This window comes from Hylobates moloch, unplaced genomic scaffold (assembly GCF_009828535.3).
Source record: "Hylobates moloch isolate HMO894 unplaced genomic scaffold, HMol_V3 SCAFFOLD_10, whole genome shotgun sequence".
In the NCBI taxonomy this organism is placed as follows: Eukaryota; Metazoa; Chordata; class Mammalia; order Primates; family Hylobatidae; genus Hylobates; species Hylobates moloch.
Genome location: NW_026652285.1, coordinates 82,148,612 through 82,170,159, shown reverse-complemented (window position 1 = coordinate 82,170,159; position 21,548 = coordinate 82,148,612). Strand labels below are relative to the sequence as shown.

Sequence of the window (21,548 nt, the reverse complement as noted above, 5' to 3'; positions counted from 1 at the left end):
AATGGGTAGAGAGTTTCAGTTGAAGAAGATGTTGAAAAAGTTCTGGAGAAGGATGGATGACAATGATGGTTGCAGAACACTTTGAATGTACCTAACGCCACAGACGGGTACCCTTTAAAAGTGCTTAAAATGGTAAATGTTATATCTGTTTTACCACAATAAAAAATAGCACTGATTAGGCTAATAAAGATAATTAAAGAAAAAAGGCTAAGATGTGAAGGGAAAATAGAAAAGAGAGATAATCGCTAGGTGTGATGGCTTACACCTGTAATCTCACACTTTGGGAGGCCAAGGAAGGAGGATCGCTTGAGCCCAGGAGTTCAAGATTGGCCTGGGCAACATAGGGAGTCCTCCTTCTCTCTTTTTTTTTTGAGACGGAGTCTCGCTCTGTCCCCCAGCCTGGAGTGCAGTGGCGCAATCTCGGCCCACCACGCCTGGCTAATTTTTTGTATTTTTTAATAGAGACGGGGTTTCACCGTGTTAGCCAGGATGGTCTCGATTTCCTGACCTCGTGATCCGCCCGCCTCGGCCTCCCAAAGTGCTGGGATTACAGGCTTCAGCCACCGCGCCTGGCCTCGGGAGTCCTCCTTCTCTACAAAAAATAAAAATTTAGCCAAGTGTGGTGCTGCACGCCTATAGTCCCAGCTACACAGGAGGCTGAGGTAGGAGGATTGCTTGGGCCTGGGAGGTTGAGGCTGCAGTGAGCCATAATTGCACTGTGCTCCAGCCTGGGTGACATAGTGAGACCCTGTTGAAAGAAAGAAAGAGAAGGAAGGAAGGAAGGAAGGAAGGAAGGAAGGAAGGAAGGAAGGAAAAGAAAAGAAAGAAAGAAAAGAGTGACAGAAAGAAAAGAAATAGAAAGAAGAGAGATTGATGTGACCCCTGCAGAGGGACCTAGTGGTGGAGAGGGCAGTGATCTTAAAGGGGAAGGGTGAGTTGAGTGCACCCTCCTGCCACAGTCAAGAAGAGGGTCCCTCACTCAGAAAACACTGACTGGGCAGCTGAAATGAGAGGGTGCTTCAATTTAATAATTGAACAAACTATGGCAAAAAAGGAAATCAAGCCATTAAAAATTAACTGCATACAAATAGCCAATAAGCACATGAAAAGAACTCAGTGTCATTAGCCACTGGGAAAATGCAAACCAAAACCACAATGACATACTACTCCACACCCACTAGGATGGTTATAATCAAAAGATGGACAGTAGCAAGTGTTGGCTAGGATGTAGAAAACTTGGAAGCCTCATTCATTGTTGGTGAGGTGTAAAGTGGTGTAGATGCTTTGGAAAAGAGTCTGACAGCTTTTTAAAAAGTTAAACCCAGACTTACCATACGACCTAGCAATTCCACTCCTAGGTACAATCCCAAGACAAAGGAAGACCTATGTCCACACAAAGGCTTACATGTGACTATCCACAGCAGCGACTATTCATAGCAAGAATACTTACTGCCAGAAAGTAGAAACAACCTCAAGATCCATCAACTTGTGAATGAACAAAACCAAAAAAAAAGCCTTTCGGCTGGAACCGCCATCTTCCAGTAATTCGCCAGAATGACGAACACAAAGAGAAAGAGGAGAGGCACCCAATATATGTTCTCTAGGCCTTTTAGAAAACATGGAGTTGTTCGTTTGGCCACGTATACGCGAATCTATAAGAAAGGTGATATTGTAGACATCAAGGGAATGGGGACTGTTCAAAAAGGAGTGCCCCACAAGGGCTACCATGGCAAAACCGGAAGAGTCTACAATGTTACCCAGCATGCTGTTGGCATTGTTGTAAACAAACAAGTTAAGGGCAAGATTCTTGCCAAGAGAATTCATGTGCGTATTGAACACATTGAGCACTCTAAGAGCCAAGACAGCTTCCTGAAATGCGTGAAGGAAAATGATCAGAAAAAGAAAGAAGCCAAAGAGAAAGGTACCGGGTTCAACTAAAGCGCCAGCCTGCTCCACCCAGAGAAGCACACTTTGTGAGAACAAATGGGAAGGAGCCTGAGCTGCTGGAACCTATTCCCTATGAATTCATGGCATAATAGGTGTTGAAAAAATAAATAAATAAAAGATCTCTGGGCTGTAAAAAAAAAAACCCAAGACACTGGCCTATCTTTTTTTTTTTTTTTTTTAAGACAGGGTCTTACTCTGTCATCACCCAGGATAGAGTGCAGTGACACAATCACAGGTCACTGCAGTCTCTACCTCCTAGACTTAGGTGAGCCTCCCACCTCAGCCTCCCATGTAGCTGGGACTACAGGTGCATGCCACCATGCCCAGCTAATTTTTGTATTTTTTGTAGATACACAGTTTCACCATGTTGTCCAGGCTGGTCTCCAACTCCTAGGCTCAAGTGATCTACCCACTTTGGCCTCCCAAAGTGCTGGGATCACAGGCATAAGCCACCATGCCCAGCCTGGCATATCGATTAAATGAAATATTTTTCAGCATTAAAAAGAGTGAAAGGGATAGTGATTGAAGCTACAACACGGATAAATCTCAAAAAAAAAAAGATCATCATCATCCTAAGCCAGATACAAAACACTGCATGTCGTATGACTCCATTTATATGAAATGTCCAGAACAGGCAAATTTATAGAAACAGAAAGGAATGAGTGGGTGTTTGGGGATGGGGTAGAATGGAGATTAACTATAAGAGGGCATGAGGGATCTTATTGGAATGATGCAAATTATTTAAAACTGTGTGTGTTCTAAAACTGGATTGTGTGATGGTTAGTAAATTTATGAAACATTATTGAACTGTACACTTACCTGGGGGAACCATATGGCATGCAAATTTTGTCCTTAACAAAGTTGTGTTTTTTAAAAAAAGAACTACAATTTAGAGCCTCTAACAAGTAAAAAATGAAACAGAAAAATGGCCCTTATGGAAATGATATTGTAGCAAGGGCAACTGGATATCATGCAATGAAAATTATGGTTATTTTTGGCCGGGCGCGGTGGCTCACGCTTGTAATCCCAGCACTTTGGGAGGCCGAGGCGGGCGGATCACGAGGTCAGGAGATCGAGACCACGGTGAACCGGAGGCAGACTTGCAGTGCCAGATTGTGCACTGAACCAGCCTGGGTGACAGACGAGATTCACTCAAAAAAACAAAACAAAAAAAGAAAATTATGGTTATTTTTATTTTAATTTTATTTTTTATTTTATCACAGCTCACTGCAGCCTCAGTCTCCCTGGGCTCAAGTGATCTTCCCATCTCTTGCCTCCCAAGTAGCCAGGACTACAGGCACAGGCCACAACACTCAGCTAATTTTTTTGTATTTCATAGAGACTGGGTTTTGTCATGTTGCTCAGGCTGGTCTCGAACTCCTGGTCTCAAGCAATCCACCCACCTTGGCCTCCCAAGGTGCTGGGATTACAGGTGTGAGCCACCACACCTGTCTGACTTCTATGGTTATTGATGTGACTGGCTATGAAGGAGAGCTATTAGGTCCTATGAGAATATGAAACAAACAGTGCTTGTTAGAAAGTGTCACTGGAGCTGGGTGCCGTGGCTCATGCCTGTAATCCCAGCACTTTGCGAGGCCGAGGCGGGCGGATCATTTGAGGTCGGGAGTTCGAGACAAGCCTGACCAACATGGAGAAACCCTGTCTCTACTAAAAATACAAAATTAGCCAGGTGTGGTGGCGCAGGCCTGTTAATCCCATCTATTCAGGAGGCTGAGGCAGGAGAACTGCTTGAACCCAGGAGGCAGAGGTTGTGGTGAGCCGAGATGGCGCCATTGCACTCCAGCCTGGGCAACAAGAGCGAAACTCCGTCTAGAAAAAAAAAAAAAAGAGAAAGAAAAAAAAAAGAAAAGAATGTGCCACTGGAGAAGAGAATATTTGAGCCAAAGATGTGAATATAAAGAGAGAGGGAGAGCAGGAAGATCAAGGGAGAAGTGAATGAAAGCCAGGGGCTTTTAAAAAACACAGTGCCTGCAAGAGCTGGTCTTTGTTCCAGGAGCCATGGGAAGGCCAGCAGGGCCTTAGCAGAGGGATATTATCAGCTTGATCTTTTCGTTTATTTTTTTAGAGATGGAGTCTCAGTATGTTGCCCAGGCTAGGATTGAAATCCTGGGCTCAAGCAATCTTCCCACCACCATGCCCAGCTCAGCTCAGCTTTTTAAAAAGAAAGCTACAGTATCCAGGCTGCAAGTAGACCAGATAAAGAGAGCAAGAATGGGTACAGAGAAAGACACAGTGAAAGACAACGCTAAAGGCCGGGCACGGTGGCTCACGCTTGTAATCCCAGCACTTTGGGAGGCCGAGGCGGGCGGATCACGAGGTCAGGAGATCGAGACCACAGTGAAACCCCGTCTCTACTAAAAATACAAAAAATTAGCCAGGCGTGGTGGCGGGCGCCTGTAGTCCCAGCTACTCGGAGAGGCTGAGGCAGGAGAATCACTTGAACATGGGGGGTGGAGGTTGCCGTGAGCCAAGCTCACACCACTGCACTCCAGCCTGGGCGACAAAGCGAGACTCCGTCTCAAAAAAAAAAAAAAAAAAAAAAAAAGACAACGCTAAAAATGACATTGAAGTGAAGAGTAAGGAAGTCTAGAAGCCAGGGGAAGCCTGAGCCTTATTCAGTGTTGAAATGGGAAGTAATCAAAGGGCATTGAATAGGGAAGTATCCAAATCCTGCCTCAGATTGGTTGGACAACTGGAGAGCCAAGAGCAATAGTAGGGCTCACATGGCCACCCCCAGACTGCATTAGTGATGTGCTAAGACAAGATTTTCTGAAACTAATCATGAAAGTCACTTGGAGCACTTATTAAAAATGCTAATTCTCAAGCCCAGGTCTTCTGAATCTGAATTCTGAAAGAAGTCTGGCAAGCTGTGTTATTGTTGTTTTCTACATTGCTGCAGGTGATTCTCAGGGTCAGGCATTTCAAGAAATACTGATCCATACCTGTTTTTTTTTTTTTTTTTAATTCAATGTCTGGACAAGCAACAAAACAGAATATGATATCAAATAGAAGATATTCTGAGATACAGCTACACTTTTCTTCTAGTGAAGGATGATAAATACAGGCTGAAAAAAGTTAGTAGTTCTCCCAAAACAAGAACAGGTAAAAACAATTTATAAGGGTAAGTAGAGTAAAATAAGAAAATTATGTGGATCTGTGTAATATTGGTTTATCAGCTTCTATGGCATTAGCACTCAAGAAGCGTAGGTGTGATTCTTGGCAGAATCTGAGTGCATTCATTTCCCAGGGTTGCCATAACAAACTACCACACACTTGGTGGCTTAAAACAACGGAAATTTATTTTCTCAGAATTCTGGAGGCCAAAAGTTCTAATTCAAGGTGTCAGGAGAGCTGCACTCCTCTGCCTCCAAAGGCTCTAGAGAAGACTCCTTCCTTGCCTCTTCTAGCTACTGGTGGATCCACGTGTTTCTTGACTGGGGCTGCATAACTTCAGCCTCTGCCTCTGTCCCTGTCCCCTTACATGGCCTTCTGTGTATATGAGTATCCTCTTTTGTCTCTTACAAGGACATGTGTCATTGGATTTAGGGCCCATCTGGTAAATCCAGGATGATCTCATCTCAAGATTATTAGTATTATTTTCTGAGACAGAGTCTCATTCTGTCACCCAGGCTGGAGTGCAGTGGCGTGATCTCAGCTCACTGCAACATCTGCCTCCTGAATTCAAATGATTCTCGTGCCTCAGCTACCGGAGTAGCTGGGATTACAGGCGTGTGCCACCATGCCTGCCTAGTTTTTTTGTATTTTTAGTAGAGACAGGGTTTCACCATGTTGGCCAGGCTGGTCTTGAACTCCAGGCCTCAAGTGATCCACCCACCCCAGCCTCCCAGTGCTTGGATTACAGGCATGAGCCACCGCACCCAGCCAAGATTGTTAATTGTATCTGCAAAGACTTTTTTCCAAATAAGTCACATTCACAGGTGTATTAGTCCATTTTCACACTGCTGTAAAGAGTTACCTGAGACTGGGTAATTTATGAAGAAGAGAGGGTTTTTTTGTTTTTTGTTTTGAGATGGAGTCTCGCTCTGGTCACGCAGGCTGGAGTGCAGTGGTGTGATCTCAGCTCACTGCAACCTCCACCTCCTGGGTTTAAGCAATTCTCCTTCCCCAGCCTCCCGAGTAGCTGGGATTACAGGCATGCATCACCATGCCTGGGTAATTTTTATATTTTTAGTAGAGATGGGGTTTCGCCATGTTGGCCAGGCTGGTCTTGAACTCCTGACCTCAGGTGATCCACCCGCCTCGGCCTCCCACCGTGCTAGGATTACAGGCATGAGCCACCGTGCTCAGCCAGAAGAGAGGTTTAATTGACTCACAGTTCCACAGGCTTAACAGGAAGCATGACTGGGAGGCCTCGGGAAACTTACAATCATGGCAAGGGAAATGGAAGGCAAAGAGGAAGCAAGCACCTTCAAAATATTGTATTCCTTTTTCAGAAAGAAAACTTCTAAATACTAAGATAGACACCTCTATCACAAGAAGAGCAATATGGAAGAAACCCAACTATCTTTGTAATTTCTGCTGATATTTCCCTTGAAAAGTGTCAATGTATCAGGTTTTATTAACAGAATATTTTGCTTTCTCAGGCAAAAGGCAGGAATAGCTGATATTGCAAAGATATATAAAGTAGCTATTAGAAGTAGGAATACCTGTAGCTAAATGTAAGAGAGGAAGTCTGTGCTTAATGAGCTCCAGGCAGTTATATATAGAGAGAAAAAAAATAATTCTTTTTATTTAATTTTAATTTTTTTATTATAGATTCAGGGGGTTCATGTACAGGCTTGATACAAGGTATATTACGTAATGCTGGGATCTGGACTTCTACTGAACCCATCACCCAAATAGTGAACATAGTATCCAATAGGTAGTTTTTCAACCCTGTCTCCTTTCTCTCCTGCCCCTTCTTTTAGAGTCCCCAGTCTCTACTATTTCCATCTTTATGCCCATGTGTAGTAGTTCCCACCTATAAGAGAGAACATGCAGTATTTGATTTTCTGTTTCTGCATTAATTCATGCAGGATAATGGCCTCCTTCTGCATCCATGTTGCTACAAAGGACATGATTTCATTATTTATATGGCTATGTAGTATTCCATGGTGTATATATGCCACATTTTCTTTATCCAGTCTACCGCTGATGAACACTTAGGTTAATTTCATGATTTTCCTATTGTGAATAGTGCTACAGAAAACATATGAGTGTGAGTGTCTTTTTGATAAGATGATTTATTTTCCTTTGGGTAGATATCCATTGCTGGGTCAAACAGTAGTTTTGTTCTTTCAGAAATCTCCATACTGTTTTCCACAGGGGTTGAGCTAATTTACATTGCCACAGTGTATAACTGTTCCCTTTTCTCTGCATCCTCACCAACATCTGTTACTTTTTGCCTTTTTAATAATGGCCATTCTGACTGATGTGAGATGGTATCTCTCTCTTTTTTTTTTTTTTTTTTTTTTGAGACGGAGTCTCGCTCTTTTGCCAGGCTGGAGTGCAGTGGTGCAGACTCGGCTCACTGCAATCTGCAATCTCTGCCTCCCGGGTTCAAGCGATTCTCCTGCCTCAGCCTCCTGAGCAGCTTTGGATTACAGGCACACGCCACCACACCCGGCTAATTTTTGTATTTTTAGTAGAGACGGCATTTCACATGTTGGCCAGGATGGTCTCGATCTCCTGACCTCTGATCCACCCACCTTGGCCTCCCAAAGTGCTAGGATTACAGGTGTGAGCCACCACGCCCAGCCGTGAGATGGTATCTCATCGTGGTTTTAATTTGCACTTACCTGATTAGTGAAGTGGAGCAGAAAAAATAATATTTTCATTTGCATACAAAGACATGATGGTTATGTAAGGCAGTGTGGGGTGGGAAACAACATGATACCCAAAGGAAAAAAGTCAATGACTGCTCCATAATTGAGAATCCTAAAGGAGAAAATAGAAACGGAAGCATTTTCTGTAGTTACATCCACCTAGAAAATTCACAAATTCCTTAGTGAGAAGGAACTGGCATTAAGTGAAGAACTCTAGAATATTTGCAGGGGTTTATTGATGTGTTTAAATATATTTCTATTTTGCTGGCTGGGTGCAGAGGCTCATACCTGTAATCCCAGCACTTTGGGAGGGCGAGGCGGGCAGATCACCTGAGGCCAGGAGTTTCAGACCAGACTGGTTAACATGGTGAAACCCCATCTCTACTAAAAATATGAAAATTAGCCAGGCATGGTGGCACATGCCTATAATTCCAGCTACTTGGGAGGCTGAGGTGGGATAATCCCTTGAACCTGGGAGGTGGAGGTTGCAGTGAGCCACGATCATGCCACTGCACTCCAGCCTGGGTGACAGAGCAAGACTCTGCCTCAAAATTAATAAAGAAATAAATTTCTATTTTGCTCAACTATTTAAAGTGTATGGTATTTATTCCTCAGAATGAGTTCAGTTCTTATGGATGAAAAATCTTCCTGGGGTAGGGCAGGGGTAAAAGAAATCTTTTCTCATGAGAAAATTTCAGGTATTCGTTAAAAGAAAAAGAAAGGGAGACTGAGAATGATGTCTAAACTAGAGGGACCCAAATACAACTTCAGTCAAGATCCTGGTACCATGGATGAGTAGCCTGGTTAAGTAGCATTCTTATCAAATGGGATTTGGACAAGACTTGCTTCTATTAGAATATGCCATTTGTGGCCTGGTGTGGTGGCTTATGCCTGTAATCCCAGCACTTTGGGAGGCTGAGGTGGGCGGACCATGAGGTCAAGAGATGGAGACCATCCTGGCCAACACGGTGAAACCCTGTCCCTCCTAAAAATACAAAAACTAGCCGGGCATGGTGGCTGGCGCCTATAGTCCCAGCTACTCAGGAGGCTGAGGCAGGAGAATTGCTTGAACCCAGGAGGCGGAGGTTGCAGTGAGCCAAGATTGCACCACTGCACTCCAGCGTGGCGACACAGCGAGACTCTGTCATAAAAAAAAAAAAAAAAAAGAATATGCCATTTGCTTTATAAAAACAAACTCCAGTCTTTCTGACTACTTGAATGTCTGTCTATACCACATCTGCAGCTACACTGGCAAAGTGCGGTCTCCTCTCCCACCAGCAACTCATCTCAAAAATTAATTCTCAAGATGATAACAGATTTTGAGATAACAAATCTAAATCCATCAGGTTTTACTATTGGCACCCATTCCCCTTCGTCCAGCGTGGTCATAGACTCAAACTTGTCAATCATTGCAATAATAGCCAATAAAATACCAACATGTTATTGCAATTTATATTATTGTCTTACAAATTCTGCTAAATGTAGTTATAGTTCTTTCAGCACTGGATAGTTACCACTTAGATTAGTTGACTTTTTGACTAATCAGGCTACTATCCTATCTTTCATTTAGCTTTACTATGGTAACATTTGCTTGCCTTCTCTACCATTTGTAACATAGACAACACAAGTTTAGCCTTCACATTACAAAAGAAAACTTGAATAAATCCATGCTATATATTCTTTTGTACAACTTCTACTAATAGATCCAGGAGAGAAATATCTCCAGTTTGGCTCATGCCTGTAATCCCAGCACTTTGGGAGGCTGAAGTGGGCGGATCACGAGGTCAGGAGATCAAGACCATCCTGGCTAACACGGTGAAACCCCGTCTCTACTAAAAATACAAAAAATTAGCCAGGCGCGGTGGCTGGCGCCTGTAGTCCCAGCTACTCAGGAGGCTGCGGCAGGAGAATGGTGTGAACCCAGGAGGCAGAGCTTGCAGTGAGCCAAGATAGCGCCACTGCACTCCGGCCTGGGTGAAAGACTGATACTCTGTCACAAAAAAATAAAAAAGAAAAAAAGAAAAAGAAATATCTCCAGTTACAACTCTATATAAAATAAGACATTACTTCTTATTTTTCAAAGAAAAATTCATAAGTAGCATATATTCAAATTATAATCATACAAGCAAGAATGTTAGAAAGCCCTCCCACCCCCATCCTTTATTAACTAATATGTAAGCAGAGTTCTAAGAGAGGAAGACCATTCCTTTGTGTCTAATCCCGTAACAGAGGGGAAATTGTTGAGCCTCTGATAACTTTTGCTACAGATTCTTTAATCTGGCCAGTGCTTACAAATTGATGCATTTAATTTGAACAGTGATAGTTAAGTGGATTTCCAGATGACTCATTTTGTAAACCTTTGGCCATTAGCTTTTCAGCTGGAGTGGGCCATGTGCTGCCTTCCCGCTGACATCAGTGGAAATCTTGAGCCAAGATCAAAGCTACTTTATGCCTCTCTGACCTTTCCTCACAATGCACAGTGGGGCCTGAATTCTCAGCTCAGAATTTTCAGATTTGCTCCACTGTGCCCACTGGGGTTACCATTTACAAAGAGCTTACGTGTAGATATTCACTGAAGACCCTACGACAGGCCCATTGGAAATCAGATCTTAGATTCTGGTTTTCAAGCAGTATCCTAAACCAGATCCCAAGTTTCAGACGAGGTCAGGCGTGTTCAGGGTGGTATGGCTGTAGACCAGATCCCAAATTTCAGGAAATCTTATGTACGGTTGCCTCCCTAAGACCTCAGTGAGTAGAGAGAGAACTCCAGCAAGGTGGATTGGTAGTGTTCATTTTGCCCCCAGAAAAACCTGCCATAGGCTGCCTTTACTCTAGAGATACACTTTGAGAATCAACCTGAAGAGAATCCCTTACCTTGATAGTCATGTCTGGGCCGGATGTTTCTGTGGCGTTCGAGGCTGACTCACCTCCCTTTAGCAGCACATTCTCCCACCCGACTCCTGAAAGAAAAAAAAGAAGTGCCATTTGAGCCAAGTCATTCAGCTGACATGGATACACAGTTGTTATTTCTCAGATTACAATCCCATGTGGCTTGTAAAGGGAGCTGATGATGACCTATAGCTCTATACCTATCTTGCAGTTACTGGGCCAGGAAAACTTCCTTTCAGAGGTGTAGTCCTGGAGCACTTCTTTTGTTTTTACCTAATCTTCAATTTAGGATCCATTGTCTAAGTCCTATATCTTATAGAGAACTATTCCTAGCCCAGGGTGGAGAAGAGGCTGGGATGAACTCTTCGTCTTCTTCTTTTTATTTTTATTTATTTATTTATTTATTTATTTATTTATTTTTTGAGACCAAGTTGCACTCTTGTTGCCTAGGCTGGGGTGCAATGGCATGACCTCGGCTCACTGCAACCTCCGCCTCCTGCCTCAGCAATTCTCCTGCCTCAGCCTCCCAAGTAGCTGGGATTATGGGATTACAGGCGCCTGCCACCACACCTGACTAATTTTTGTATTTTTAGTAGAGATGGGGGTTTCACCATGTTGCCCAGGCTGGTCTCGAACTCCTGACCTCGGATGATCCACCCGCCTTGGCCTCCCAGTGTTGGGATCACAGGTGTGAGCCACCCTTCTCTTCTTCTCCATGAACCCCTCTTCTTCTCCAGTTCAGGCCTCATATTGAGGTCTCATTTGGGGCTTTAAAGTGAATTCCATAACACAGAAATACATACATCTAATTCAATACCCAATAGATATGACTGCAGATTTTTCTGTGTTCTCAATATATCTACTGGAAATAACTAAGAATGTGTTGTCACTTTTAAAATCTGCCCATGTTCTCTCTCCAAGTCTTTAGAAATGCTAATGTTTCTTTCTTCTAAAGCTACGAGATTGTCTCCAAGAGTGGACGTCTGGCAAGACACAAGATTTTGTTTTTTCTAATATCAAAGAAAAGATCAGGGGCCAGTGTGGTGTTTTGAAATATCTTTAAACACAATATAGTAAAATTGTACTAATTCAGATGCAATTATGTATGTGAATAGAGTTAAAATGATCTACATTGGTGAAAAGTTTGAAGAAATGGCAAGATATGTGTGTGTGTGTGTATATATATATTATATATACATATATAATATATATGTTATATATATTATATATAAAATATGTGTATATAATATATATATATATTTTTTGAGACAGAGGACAGAGTCTCGCTCTGTTGCCCAGGCTGGAGTGCAGTGGCACAATCTTGGCTCAGTGCAACCTCCACCTCCCAGGTTCAAGTGATTCTCTGGCCTCAGCTTCCCAAATAGCTCAGATTACAGGCATGTGCCACCACACCCAGCTAATTTTTGTATTTTTAGTAGAGACAGGGTTTCACCGTGTTGTCCAGGCTGGTCTCGAACTCCTGACGTCAGGTGATGTGCCCACCTCGGCCTCCCAAAGTGCTGGGATTACAGGAGTGAGCCACTGCGCCCAACTGGCAAGTATATATTTTTAAAAATCATAGGTTTATTGCAAGAAGAATAATCTCCTTAAAGGTTAATAAAGCAATATTTGATAGAGTTTTTCAGGGTCTCCTTTAACAAGCAAATACAAATTTTATGATTGGTATAATAACTGTTTGGAAATAAGTGCTCATATTCTAATGTATTAAAAAGATTATTTTCTTAAGGAGGTTAAAATTATCTGTGTAATATTTGTTTACATTATTGATTTTCCTAAAAAATACTTTTCTCTAAGTATTTAGATAGTTATCTAAGGATAACTCAAGGACAATATTCATCCCAGAACTGTGTGAATAACCCAAATTCCAAAATTTCTACTGTCTAGCATTATGTTAAATCAGGATTGGCCATTTTTCTTGTTTGCCACATAGTAAATATTTTAGGCTTTGAGTTCATAACATTTCTGTTGCAACTTCTCAATCTGCCCTTGTAGAGTGAAAGCAGCTACAGACAACATAGAAACAAATGGGCAGGAATGTGTTCCAATAAAACTTTATTTACAAAAACAGATAGTGAGCTAGTTTGTCCCATGAGATGTACTCTACCAGCCTCTGTGCTAAATCAAGAACCCAGAGATGTGTAAGATTGCCATTCTCCAGCATTTCTATTAAGAATCAACTGAACAAAAGTCATATGAATTAGTCATATGAATGACTAATAATTGCTTAAAATTACATGATGCTTTAAATAGACTAATATGAAATTAATTAAATTCTAATGTATTAGGACTGGTTACTTTTTAAATTTTACATTCCAGGTCCTTGAGAGCTTCATTTCATAGGATATATGCACAATGAATTACTCAAGACCTGTGGGTTATAGTTCATTTCATGGTGCAAATAGTTGTCCTCTCTGACTAGGTTGCAGGAATTGGGTCAGAGGAGTGTTGTGCCTTGACCTACACTTTCTTCTCAAGAAATTGCTGCAAGGAGATTGTCAGCTTTATCTTAAATGCATGTTTATAGAAGAAAAATCTTTGCTCCTACATGAATAGATTATTTCCTTGACATGCTTTGCTTTTAACCGACTAATAACCCCTCCCAGTTTAAGCCACTTTTGATAGCTGTTGGATTTGGCTGGCAGAGAGACACCGATGTTGGGCATGATGGACAATCAGATGATATTTCACTTATGTAAGAGTCTGAATTACCGTTCAGCAAATATTCATTCTCCTCCTCTCCTGCTGTGGGAGTAATGGTCTTCCCTGTCTCACTGATGTTTGCTTTGGCTAAAGGGATGTTAGAGGACATAACGCAAGCAAAGGTTTGAAATGGGCTTAAGAGGTGAGGCTCGCACTCTGCTACAACATGAGAAGGACAAGCCCCAGTCAGCCTGCAAGGTGATGAGAGTCCTGGGGAGCAGATCTGGATCCAATCTGCACCTGGAAGCCAAGCCAGGTCTAGATCAGCCAAGCCCTAGCCAACTGCATATGCATGACAATGAAAGCCAATGAGTTTTGGGATGGTTTGTCAAGAAGCATTATTGTAACAATAGCTAATAGATACAATCTATAACCAAAATTATAAATGAAAATCATTATGGATCAAGTATTTTTACCTTTAACTATGCAAATATAATTCTCATATAAAAGTTTCATTCACAAGTGTTGGTTTTCATCTCTATATATTATTTCACTTTGGAAAGAATATTTCTCTGCTATTATACAATCATTCCTTTTGTAAGCAACACTACCTTTGTTAAAGGTTATATGGCCATAAGTAGGAGATGTGAGACATAAATATATATGTTGTCTCAATATTTTAGTCTTCCATCAAGAAAACACTTCGCATTAGGAAACATTTCATAACAAGAGTGAGAGAAAACAGACATAGCATTTTAGTTTAAAATGTTTTAGTAATAACATTTTAATTTAAAAATGTGATTAATCCTGATGATAAATTTGTGAGAACAGAAATGTTATTTTAAAAGCTAGAGGTAAAATTCCTTCCAAGGAGAAAACTGTATTTTGGAGAACAAAGCAAGTCTATGGATCATTTGGGTGTGAAAATGTGGGTCCCACATCACAGAAGGAAGATAAGAAGGAAGAGGTGCAGTTAGAAGAGGGAAAGAAATTGAAAGAAATTACAGCAAAAATTGGCAGTAAGAAATTACCAGGGGGTAATAAAAAAAGGCTTTTTTTTTCCTTTTTCTTTTTTTGGAGACAGAGTCTCGCTCTGTCACTCAGGCTGGAGTGCAGTGGCACTATCTCGGCTCACTGCAACCTCCACCTCTCAGGCTCAAGCAATTCTCATGTCTCAGCCTCCCAAGTAGCTGGGATTACAGGCACCTGCCACCACACCCGGATAATTTTTGTATTTTTAGTAGAGACAGGGTTTTGCCATGTTGGTCAGGCCAGTCCCAAACTCCTGACCTCAAGTGATCCAACTACCTCAGTCTCCCAAAGTGTTGGGATTACAGGCGTGAGCCACTTGCCCAGCCTAAAAAGGACGTTTCAGAACAGCAATGTTTACAAATTCATTTGTAACACGGGGTTTCACCGTATTAGCCAGGATGGTCTCCATCTCCTGACCTCGTGATCTGCCCACCTCGGCCTCCCAAAGTGCTAGGATTACAGGCATGAGCCACTGCGCCTGGCCATAAATTTATGTCTTTCCACCAATTAATCTGCCTTTCGTGAGTTGATTTTTCAGTGAACCTTCACAGGGTGAAAGGGAAAGTTCCTTTCAGTTCCCTACAGTAGCATCTCAGAAAAGGATTAGGTTCTAAAGAGAAAAGGCAGATGTTTGCATAGTCAAAACTCCTCTTGAAAACTCCTTAAATCTCCCAATAAGTACAATATAGTGTCATACCTCACTAAAACCCAAAAGTTCCAGCCTAGGAACAGACCTCCTTTTCTTATGTTAAATACCAGATGATGTTGTTGGCTTGTACTAAGAATCATGTTGTACAAAAATATATATCTTGAAATTCTAGAATTTCTTGGAATTTGTTGATGGTCAGATTTTGAAAGATACAAGAGGCTGAGACCAACTGTGGGAACAGTCATCCTCATACTGTATCGTTTAGAATGCTTTTACCTGCAGGTGGTAGAAAGATTATTTAATGGAGCATTAAACAACAGATGATTGATTGGCTCATGTAACAACAAGTCCCAAGGTAGTATGGTACAAGAGGGGGCTAATTCAGTGGCTCAATGTCCTGATGGCCTCAGTTTGACCTCTCTGCAATTCTCTTGGCTTTCCTCTGATGTCCCAAGATGGACACAGCAGTTCCATGCGTCATGAAAATGTTCAGAGACAGGAAAAGGGAGGATTCTCCTCTCCTTCCTTTCCAAGAATAAAGAAGCTTTCCCCAAAGCACCCCCTACCCCTCACCAAAGCTGACCCCCAAAGTCTCACTGATCAAAAATACCACATACACCTGCTCCTAAACCAATAAGGGAAAGGGAATAGAGTCATCAAAACTGGCTTGGAGTTAATGAACCAAGACTAACCCCCTGGGTTGAGGAAGGTCTCAGCCTTCCCTGAGGACATGGCCACCTGGAGGATGAACAAAGGAATGAAACAGGGTCTTGACTAGCAAGAAAGACAGGAATAGGAGGAATAGGTAGGTGGCCATCAGTTAAGCACCTAGTAGAGTCGGTCTGTCACAAGAGGATGCACATGTAGATTGGCATGGCAGGCAGAATCACTTATGTTATATACATTTCTATTTTTTTCTCTCTTGTTCTCATTAATTTAGTTAGAAATATACACTCAGGGCCAGGCATAGTGGCTCATGCCTATAATCCCAGCACTTTGGGAGGCTGAGGTGGGAGGATTACTTGAACCCAGGAATTCGAGACCAGCCTGGGCAACATGGCAAGACCCCGTCTCTAACAACAACAACAACAAAAAAAATTAGCTGAGCATGGTGGCACAGGTCTGAGCCTGTATTCCCAGCTACTTGGGAGGCTGAGGCAGGTGGATCATCACTTGAGCCCAGGAGGTAGAAGCTGCAGTGAGCTGTGTTTGCAATACTGCATGACAGAGTAAGATCTTGTAAAGAAAGAGAGAAGAAAGAAAGAGAGAGAGAGAGAAAGAAGAAAGAAAGAAAGAAAGAAGAAAGAAAGAAAAGGAAAGAGAAGAAAGGGAAAGGAAAGAGAAGAAAGAAAGGGAAAGGAAAGAGAAGAAAGAAAGAAAAAGAAAGAAAGAAAGAAGAGGAAAGGAAAGAGAAGAAAGAGAAGAAAGAAAGAAAAGAAAGAAAGAAAGAAAGAAAGAAAATGGAAGGAAGGAAGGAAGGAATGAATGAATGTAGGCAGGCGAGAGAAAAAAGAGAGAGAGAAAGAGAGAAAGAAAGAAAAGAAAAGAAAGAATCTACACTCAAATTTGTGTCAGCTAAGTACACAGGGGATCCTGGGACTCAGACTTTTGCTGCCAGCTCCTCCATGGTGGTGTCTTAGCTCAGCCCCAGTGTGGTATCTCCACCTCCACCCTCTGCTGGGAACTCACAGTTCTGATCATGGCCCCATTTAGTGGGACACAAATTAGGGCCTGGGCAGGGAGAGCCCTGACATGTGTCTCACGGTGTTTCCTGGTCAATGCTGCTTCAGCGGGCCCTTCTCCAGGCCAAGCACCTGTGGGCAGGAACTGGGTTTATACACAGTCTCATCCAAGTGTCTGTTAAATGAGAAGTGTTAGTTCTGGGCAGGAAGGTTTGGGCCACAGGAACTTCAGAGAGTGCCGAAGGAGAAAAGAAGAATGCTACAAGAGAGAAGGTGGAGGGCACTGGGAACAGATGGTCCCAGGCCTCAGTCCATCCCCCTAAACTGGAGATGCAGGAACCACATGGGTGGACTACATTAGACCATGTCTGGGTGGTGAGACCCTGGCACTTCTTTTGTGTGTGTGTGTGGTTTTTTTTTTTTTTTTTTCTGAGACAGAGTCTTGCTCTGTCACCCAGGCTGGAGTGGTGCAGTGGTGTGATCTTAGTGCAATCTTGGCTCACTGTAATCTCCACCTCCCAGGTTGAAGTGAGCTTCCTGCCCCAGCCTCCCATGTAGCTGGGATTACAAGCGCACACCACCAAGCCCAGACTATTTTTGTATTTTTAGTAGAGATGGGATTTTGCCATGTTGGCCAGGCTGGTCTCAAACTCCTGCTTTCAGGTGATGCACCCACCTCAGCCTCCCAAAGTGTTGAGATTATAGGCGTGAGCCACCATGCCCAGACAGACCCTGATCACTTTGAAGATAGGGACCGTCCTCCCTGCTGTCCCACCCAGGCCGCAGTCAGCACAGTCTGGGCTGGCACACAGTGGGAGCTCGTTAAATATTTCCCAAATTGAAGTGGAAGGGGCCTCGAGGCTGCCTAAGCTACTCTCCCATCAGGGCAGAAGCCTCCTCTACAAAATCACCTGATGGATGACATGGCCTTTTCCTGGTCACGGTTCTTACTACCTCACAAGGTCGTGCACACTGGGCAGCTAGAATGGACTATCCTTTTTTTTTTTTTTTTTTTTTTTGAGGCAAGGTCTCACTGTCACCCAGGCTGGACAGCAGTGGTGCAATCATAGCTTACTGCAGCCTTGAATGCCTGGGCTCAAGCAATCCTCCCACCTTAGTCTCCTGAGTAGCTGAGACTACATGCACACACTACCCATCCCCACCCCCCTGCCCCAGTCAGAAAGGACTGTATTAAGAAGAGCTGAGCCACAAACAATTCAGAAAAAAAAAAGATTCCAGATGATGACCTATGTAGCCTGGCTTATGGAGAGGACAGTGTGAGGCGCCCTCCACGGCTATTGTTCGCTTTTGTTTGCTGGGACTTTGGTAGACCCTTCTCAGCCTTCCAGCCTTCCTATCCAACCTGGTTATTCTCTTCCTCATCACACCCTTGCCTCTACCCTCATCAGCCCACTGTCATAGACATAGCCAAGGAACTTTGAGGAAGTCTGGAGCCCGGCCTTTTGGGTTTCAAGGAGAGATACGAGGCTCTGAGTTGGAAAATAAGTTGTCAAGATCTCACAGTCAGTAGCCACTAAGCTGGGACTGAAGGAGACAAGAATGCCTCTGCTTTTCCTAAACTAGACTTCTTCCTGGACAAAATCATATCAACCCCATTTTATAGGCAAAAGATTGGCCCACTGGGAAATCATCTTGCTTGATCACAAAAAAAAGAATGGGGTTAGCTCTCTTCCTCACTAGAGTCTCTGCACAGACAGCCATCACACTGAGACTCGGCCAGTTATTTCTCTTCCTCTTAATTGCCTCTGGCTCCAAGTAACCCTGTGGATTTTTTAAATCTCACTTTGTTCTTGGAGAATTTCTCAGCAGGGTGGGCATTAAAACTTAGCGGAACTTCAGAACAATGATTTGCCTTTAAACACTTGGCTTTAGGAAGCCCCACCCCAGGATAAGCTGATGGGGCCTGCTTCCTCTGGATGGGAAGCTCTGCCACGGGTTTGAAGGAGGAGGGCAGGATGCAACCCCGTCCCACCCTCCCCACTCCAGGTGGTGGCTCTTCCTTGGTCCTGAGCTTTCTCTTCCTTGGGATAGCTGTGAGGACCAGGCCCTGGGGCCTCGAAATAGAAGGCAATTCCCTCTCCCTCTGCTCCTCTCTCCGAGGAGAGCTCATTGGGAAACTTATCCATCTTTTGGATAAGTTATTTTTCTCAAACTCCCCCATAGGTTATTGGAAACCTCTCCTGCAACCCCAACTATTTCTCCTTGAGTAGGGGAGTCCTCTCTGAGTGCCTCTGAGTGGATGTTAAAGGATCTCAAATATATATATATATATGTATATAAAACCCTCAATGTCTTGCCAGTGTGGCCCCATGTCTTCTCAACCCCCTTGCTCTGTTTGCCAGCGGGGCTGCTATAGTAACAGTAATGACAGCGAGACTGTCCAGAGGACGTACTATATATAGCCTTTATGTGTATTACCTTACTTAATCCTCATACAACATGATGAGGTAGATACAATATTATCCCCACCCTGCAGATGAGAAAACTGGCTTGCAAAAGTTAAAATGACTGAGCTAACAAGTGGTGGAATCAATATTTATTATTATTTTATTATATATTTATTATTTTTTCAAGAGAGGCTCTTGCTCTGTCACCCAGGCTGGCATGCAGTGGCGTGATCATGACTCACCTGCAGCCTCAACCTCCTGGGCTCAAGTGATCCTTTCACCTCAGCCTCCTGGGTAGCTGGGACTATAAGTACATGCCACCACGCCCAGTTAAATTTTGCATTTTTAGTAGAGACGGGGCCTCACCATGTTGGCCAGGCTGGTCTTGAACTCCTGGATTCAAGCGGTCCACCTGCTTCAGCCTCCCAAAGTGCTGGGATTACAGGCATGAACTACCACACCTGGCCCATATGTTCTTATGTACACACATGCACACACACATACACTCTTAGACATTTATGTGCAGGCTTGTGTGTACACATGCCAACCCACACACATACATGTGCACAGCCCATGCACACACCCATGTGCATGTGCACACACAGATGCATATCTGGGCATGAAGCTGCAATAGCTTTCCAGCTACCACAGTACACTCAGGAGCTTGGACCTCTCTTGAAGGAGAAAAGAGCCTTTCTCTGTCATAGCATCTGAGAGTGGGTCAGAAAACTGGGTGTTTCAACACTCTACTCTCAAAGGGGCATTTTAAACATCCTTCTGTATATGAAGAAGGAAGCAGACTCCAAATGCACAAAATGAGAGCAAAAAAGGATCATGGTACATTGTTTAAAATGAGTTTTACAGGACCCTTGAGGCCCAAACTAATTTTGGAAATGGTTTGTTTTGGCTGGCCTGTGCCAGTCCTCAGAAATTAAAGCCTTTTTAGGCAACCATGAGACTTGCAGCAAGTTCAAGGGACTGTTCCTTTTCCCTACTCAAAGGTTAGAGAACTAACAGCTTAAAACTTGGTTTCCTCTCCAATTATTTCACAGATATTACCATTCAGTGGGGCCCCTTTTCAGGTCCAATAAAAGATCCTGTTATATTCTCCACATACACTAATGATTAAGTTTGCCACCCTTATTTTACTAGGCTGGAAACATATTTGACATTTGCTCCCTAAAAATGTGACATAAAATTAAACAAAACCCAAAGTCACTGTCTTGGATCTAGTTTCCATCCAGAGGAGATGTATTGAACAACTAGTTGTTAAAATAGCAGGTGGTGACAGGGACATATTTAGAGTCTTTGTGCTCTTGGAAGGGTCAGCTACCCATTTGGTGGTCTGTGACATTCCTTCTTTTGCTGTATAAATTGTGTCACTAGGCTGAAGGCAGAGTGGAGAGCAAAGCCCTTGGATTCATGGAGAAGCTGGGACCTGCAGTATCTTTCCTGCCTCATCCTTCCTCTCCATCCTCATGACAAGTGCACCAGTTCAGGCCTCCAAGGTGCCTCGCTCAGATCTGTCTTCCATTCCATGACCATCATTATTTTTCAGAAATGTAGCTGTGCTCACATCACTCCCCACCTGATATGGTTTGGCCGTGTCCCCACCCAAATCTCAAATTGTAGTTCCCATAAAGCCCACGCCATGGGAGGGACCTGGTGGGAGGTAATTGAGTCATGAAGACGGGTCTTCCTCATGCTGTTCGCCTGATAGTGAATAAGTCTCATGAGATCTGACGGTTTTATAAAGGGGAGTTCCCCTGCATATGCTCTCTTTGCCTGCCGCCATATAAGATGTGACTTTGCTCCTCCTTCGCCTTCTGTCATGATTGTGAGGCCTCCCTAGCCATATGGAACTGTGAGCCAATTAAATCTCTTTCCTTTATAAATTACCCAGTCTTGGGTATGTCTCTTTTAGCAGCGTGAGAATAGATTAATGCACCACCTCAACTGCGTTCCTTGCATTTCTGTTGTGTTGCAGGTATGGTGTTTGGGCTGGAAAGATTAAGATGGAATTACCCACCCCCTGCCATCAGGCAGTCTGGGAGGTGGTTTTCTGTCTGGATAATCTGATTTCCAGCACTGCTCCTTCCTCTCCCTTTTCTTACTACATGAGGCCTCTCCTGGGTAGGTGGCCAGGATGTTCCATTTCCACCCTGAGTTCTGGATGTCCTGCCAGAGCTTCCTCTCCAGTCCCTGGGTGGGAGAGGGCTGTGGTAGTGTCAGGTCACCTATGGGAGCTCACCCAGCCATTCAGGAAACTCACTTGAAGCAAGTAGAAGCCTATAAAAGAGAATATTTTTAAAAGAATTATCTGGAAAGTTCCAGAAGGGTCTTAGGGTAATCATCCACCCAGAGTTATAAATGGCAGCCCTGGTGGCTTGTAGACATGCTGTGGTATTTTGTTACGGCAAATGAATTCTAACAA

General features: G+C 43.3%; 1 protein-coding gene across 5 annotated transcripts in view; it reads right to left on the bottom strand.

Moving 5' to 3' along the window:
• PALM2AKAP2 (PALM2 and AKAP2 fusion) overlaps nucleotides 1-21,548 on the bottom strand; it is a 533,392-nt gene that overhangs the window by 141,152 nt on the left and 370,692 nt on the right. For all 5 annotated transcript variants that reach the window (XM_058445343.1, XM_032164831.1, XM_058445342.1 and 2 more), the window contains one exon: nucleotides 10,668-10,753. In XM_058445343.1, coding sequence (XP_058301326.1) covers nucleotides 10,668-10,679 — 12 coding nt within the window. In that variant the 5' untranslated portion in view covers nucleotides 10,680-10,753. The remainder of the gene's footprint in view (nucleotides 1-10,667; nucleotides 10,754-21,548) is intronic.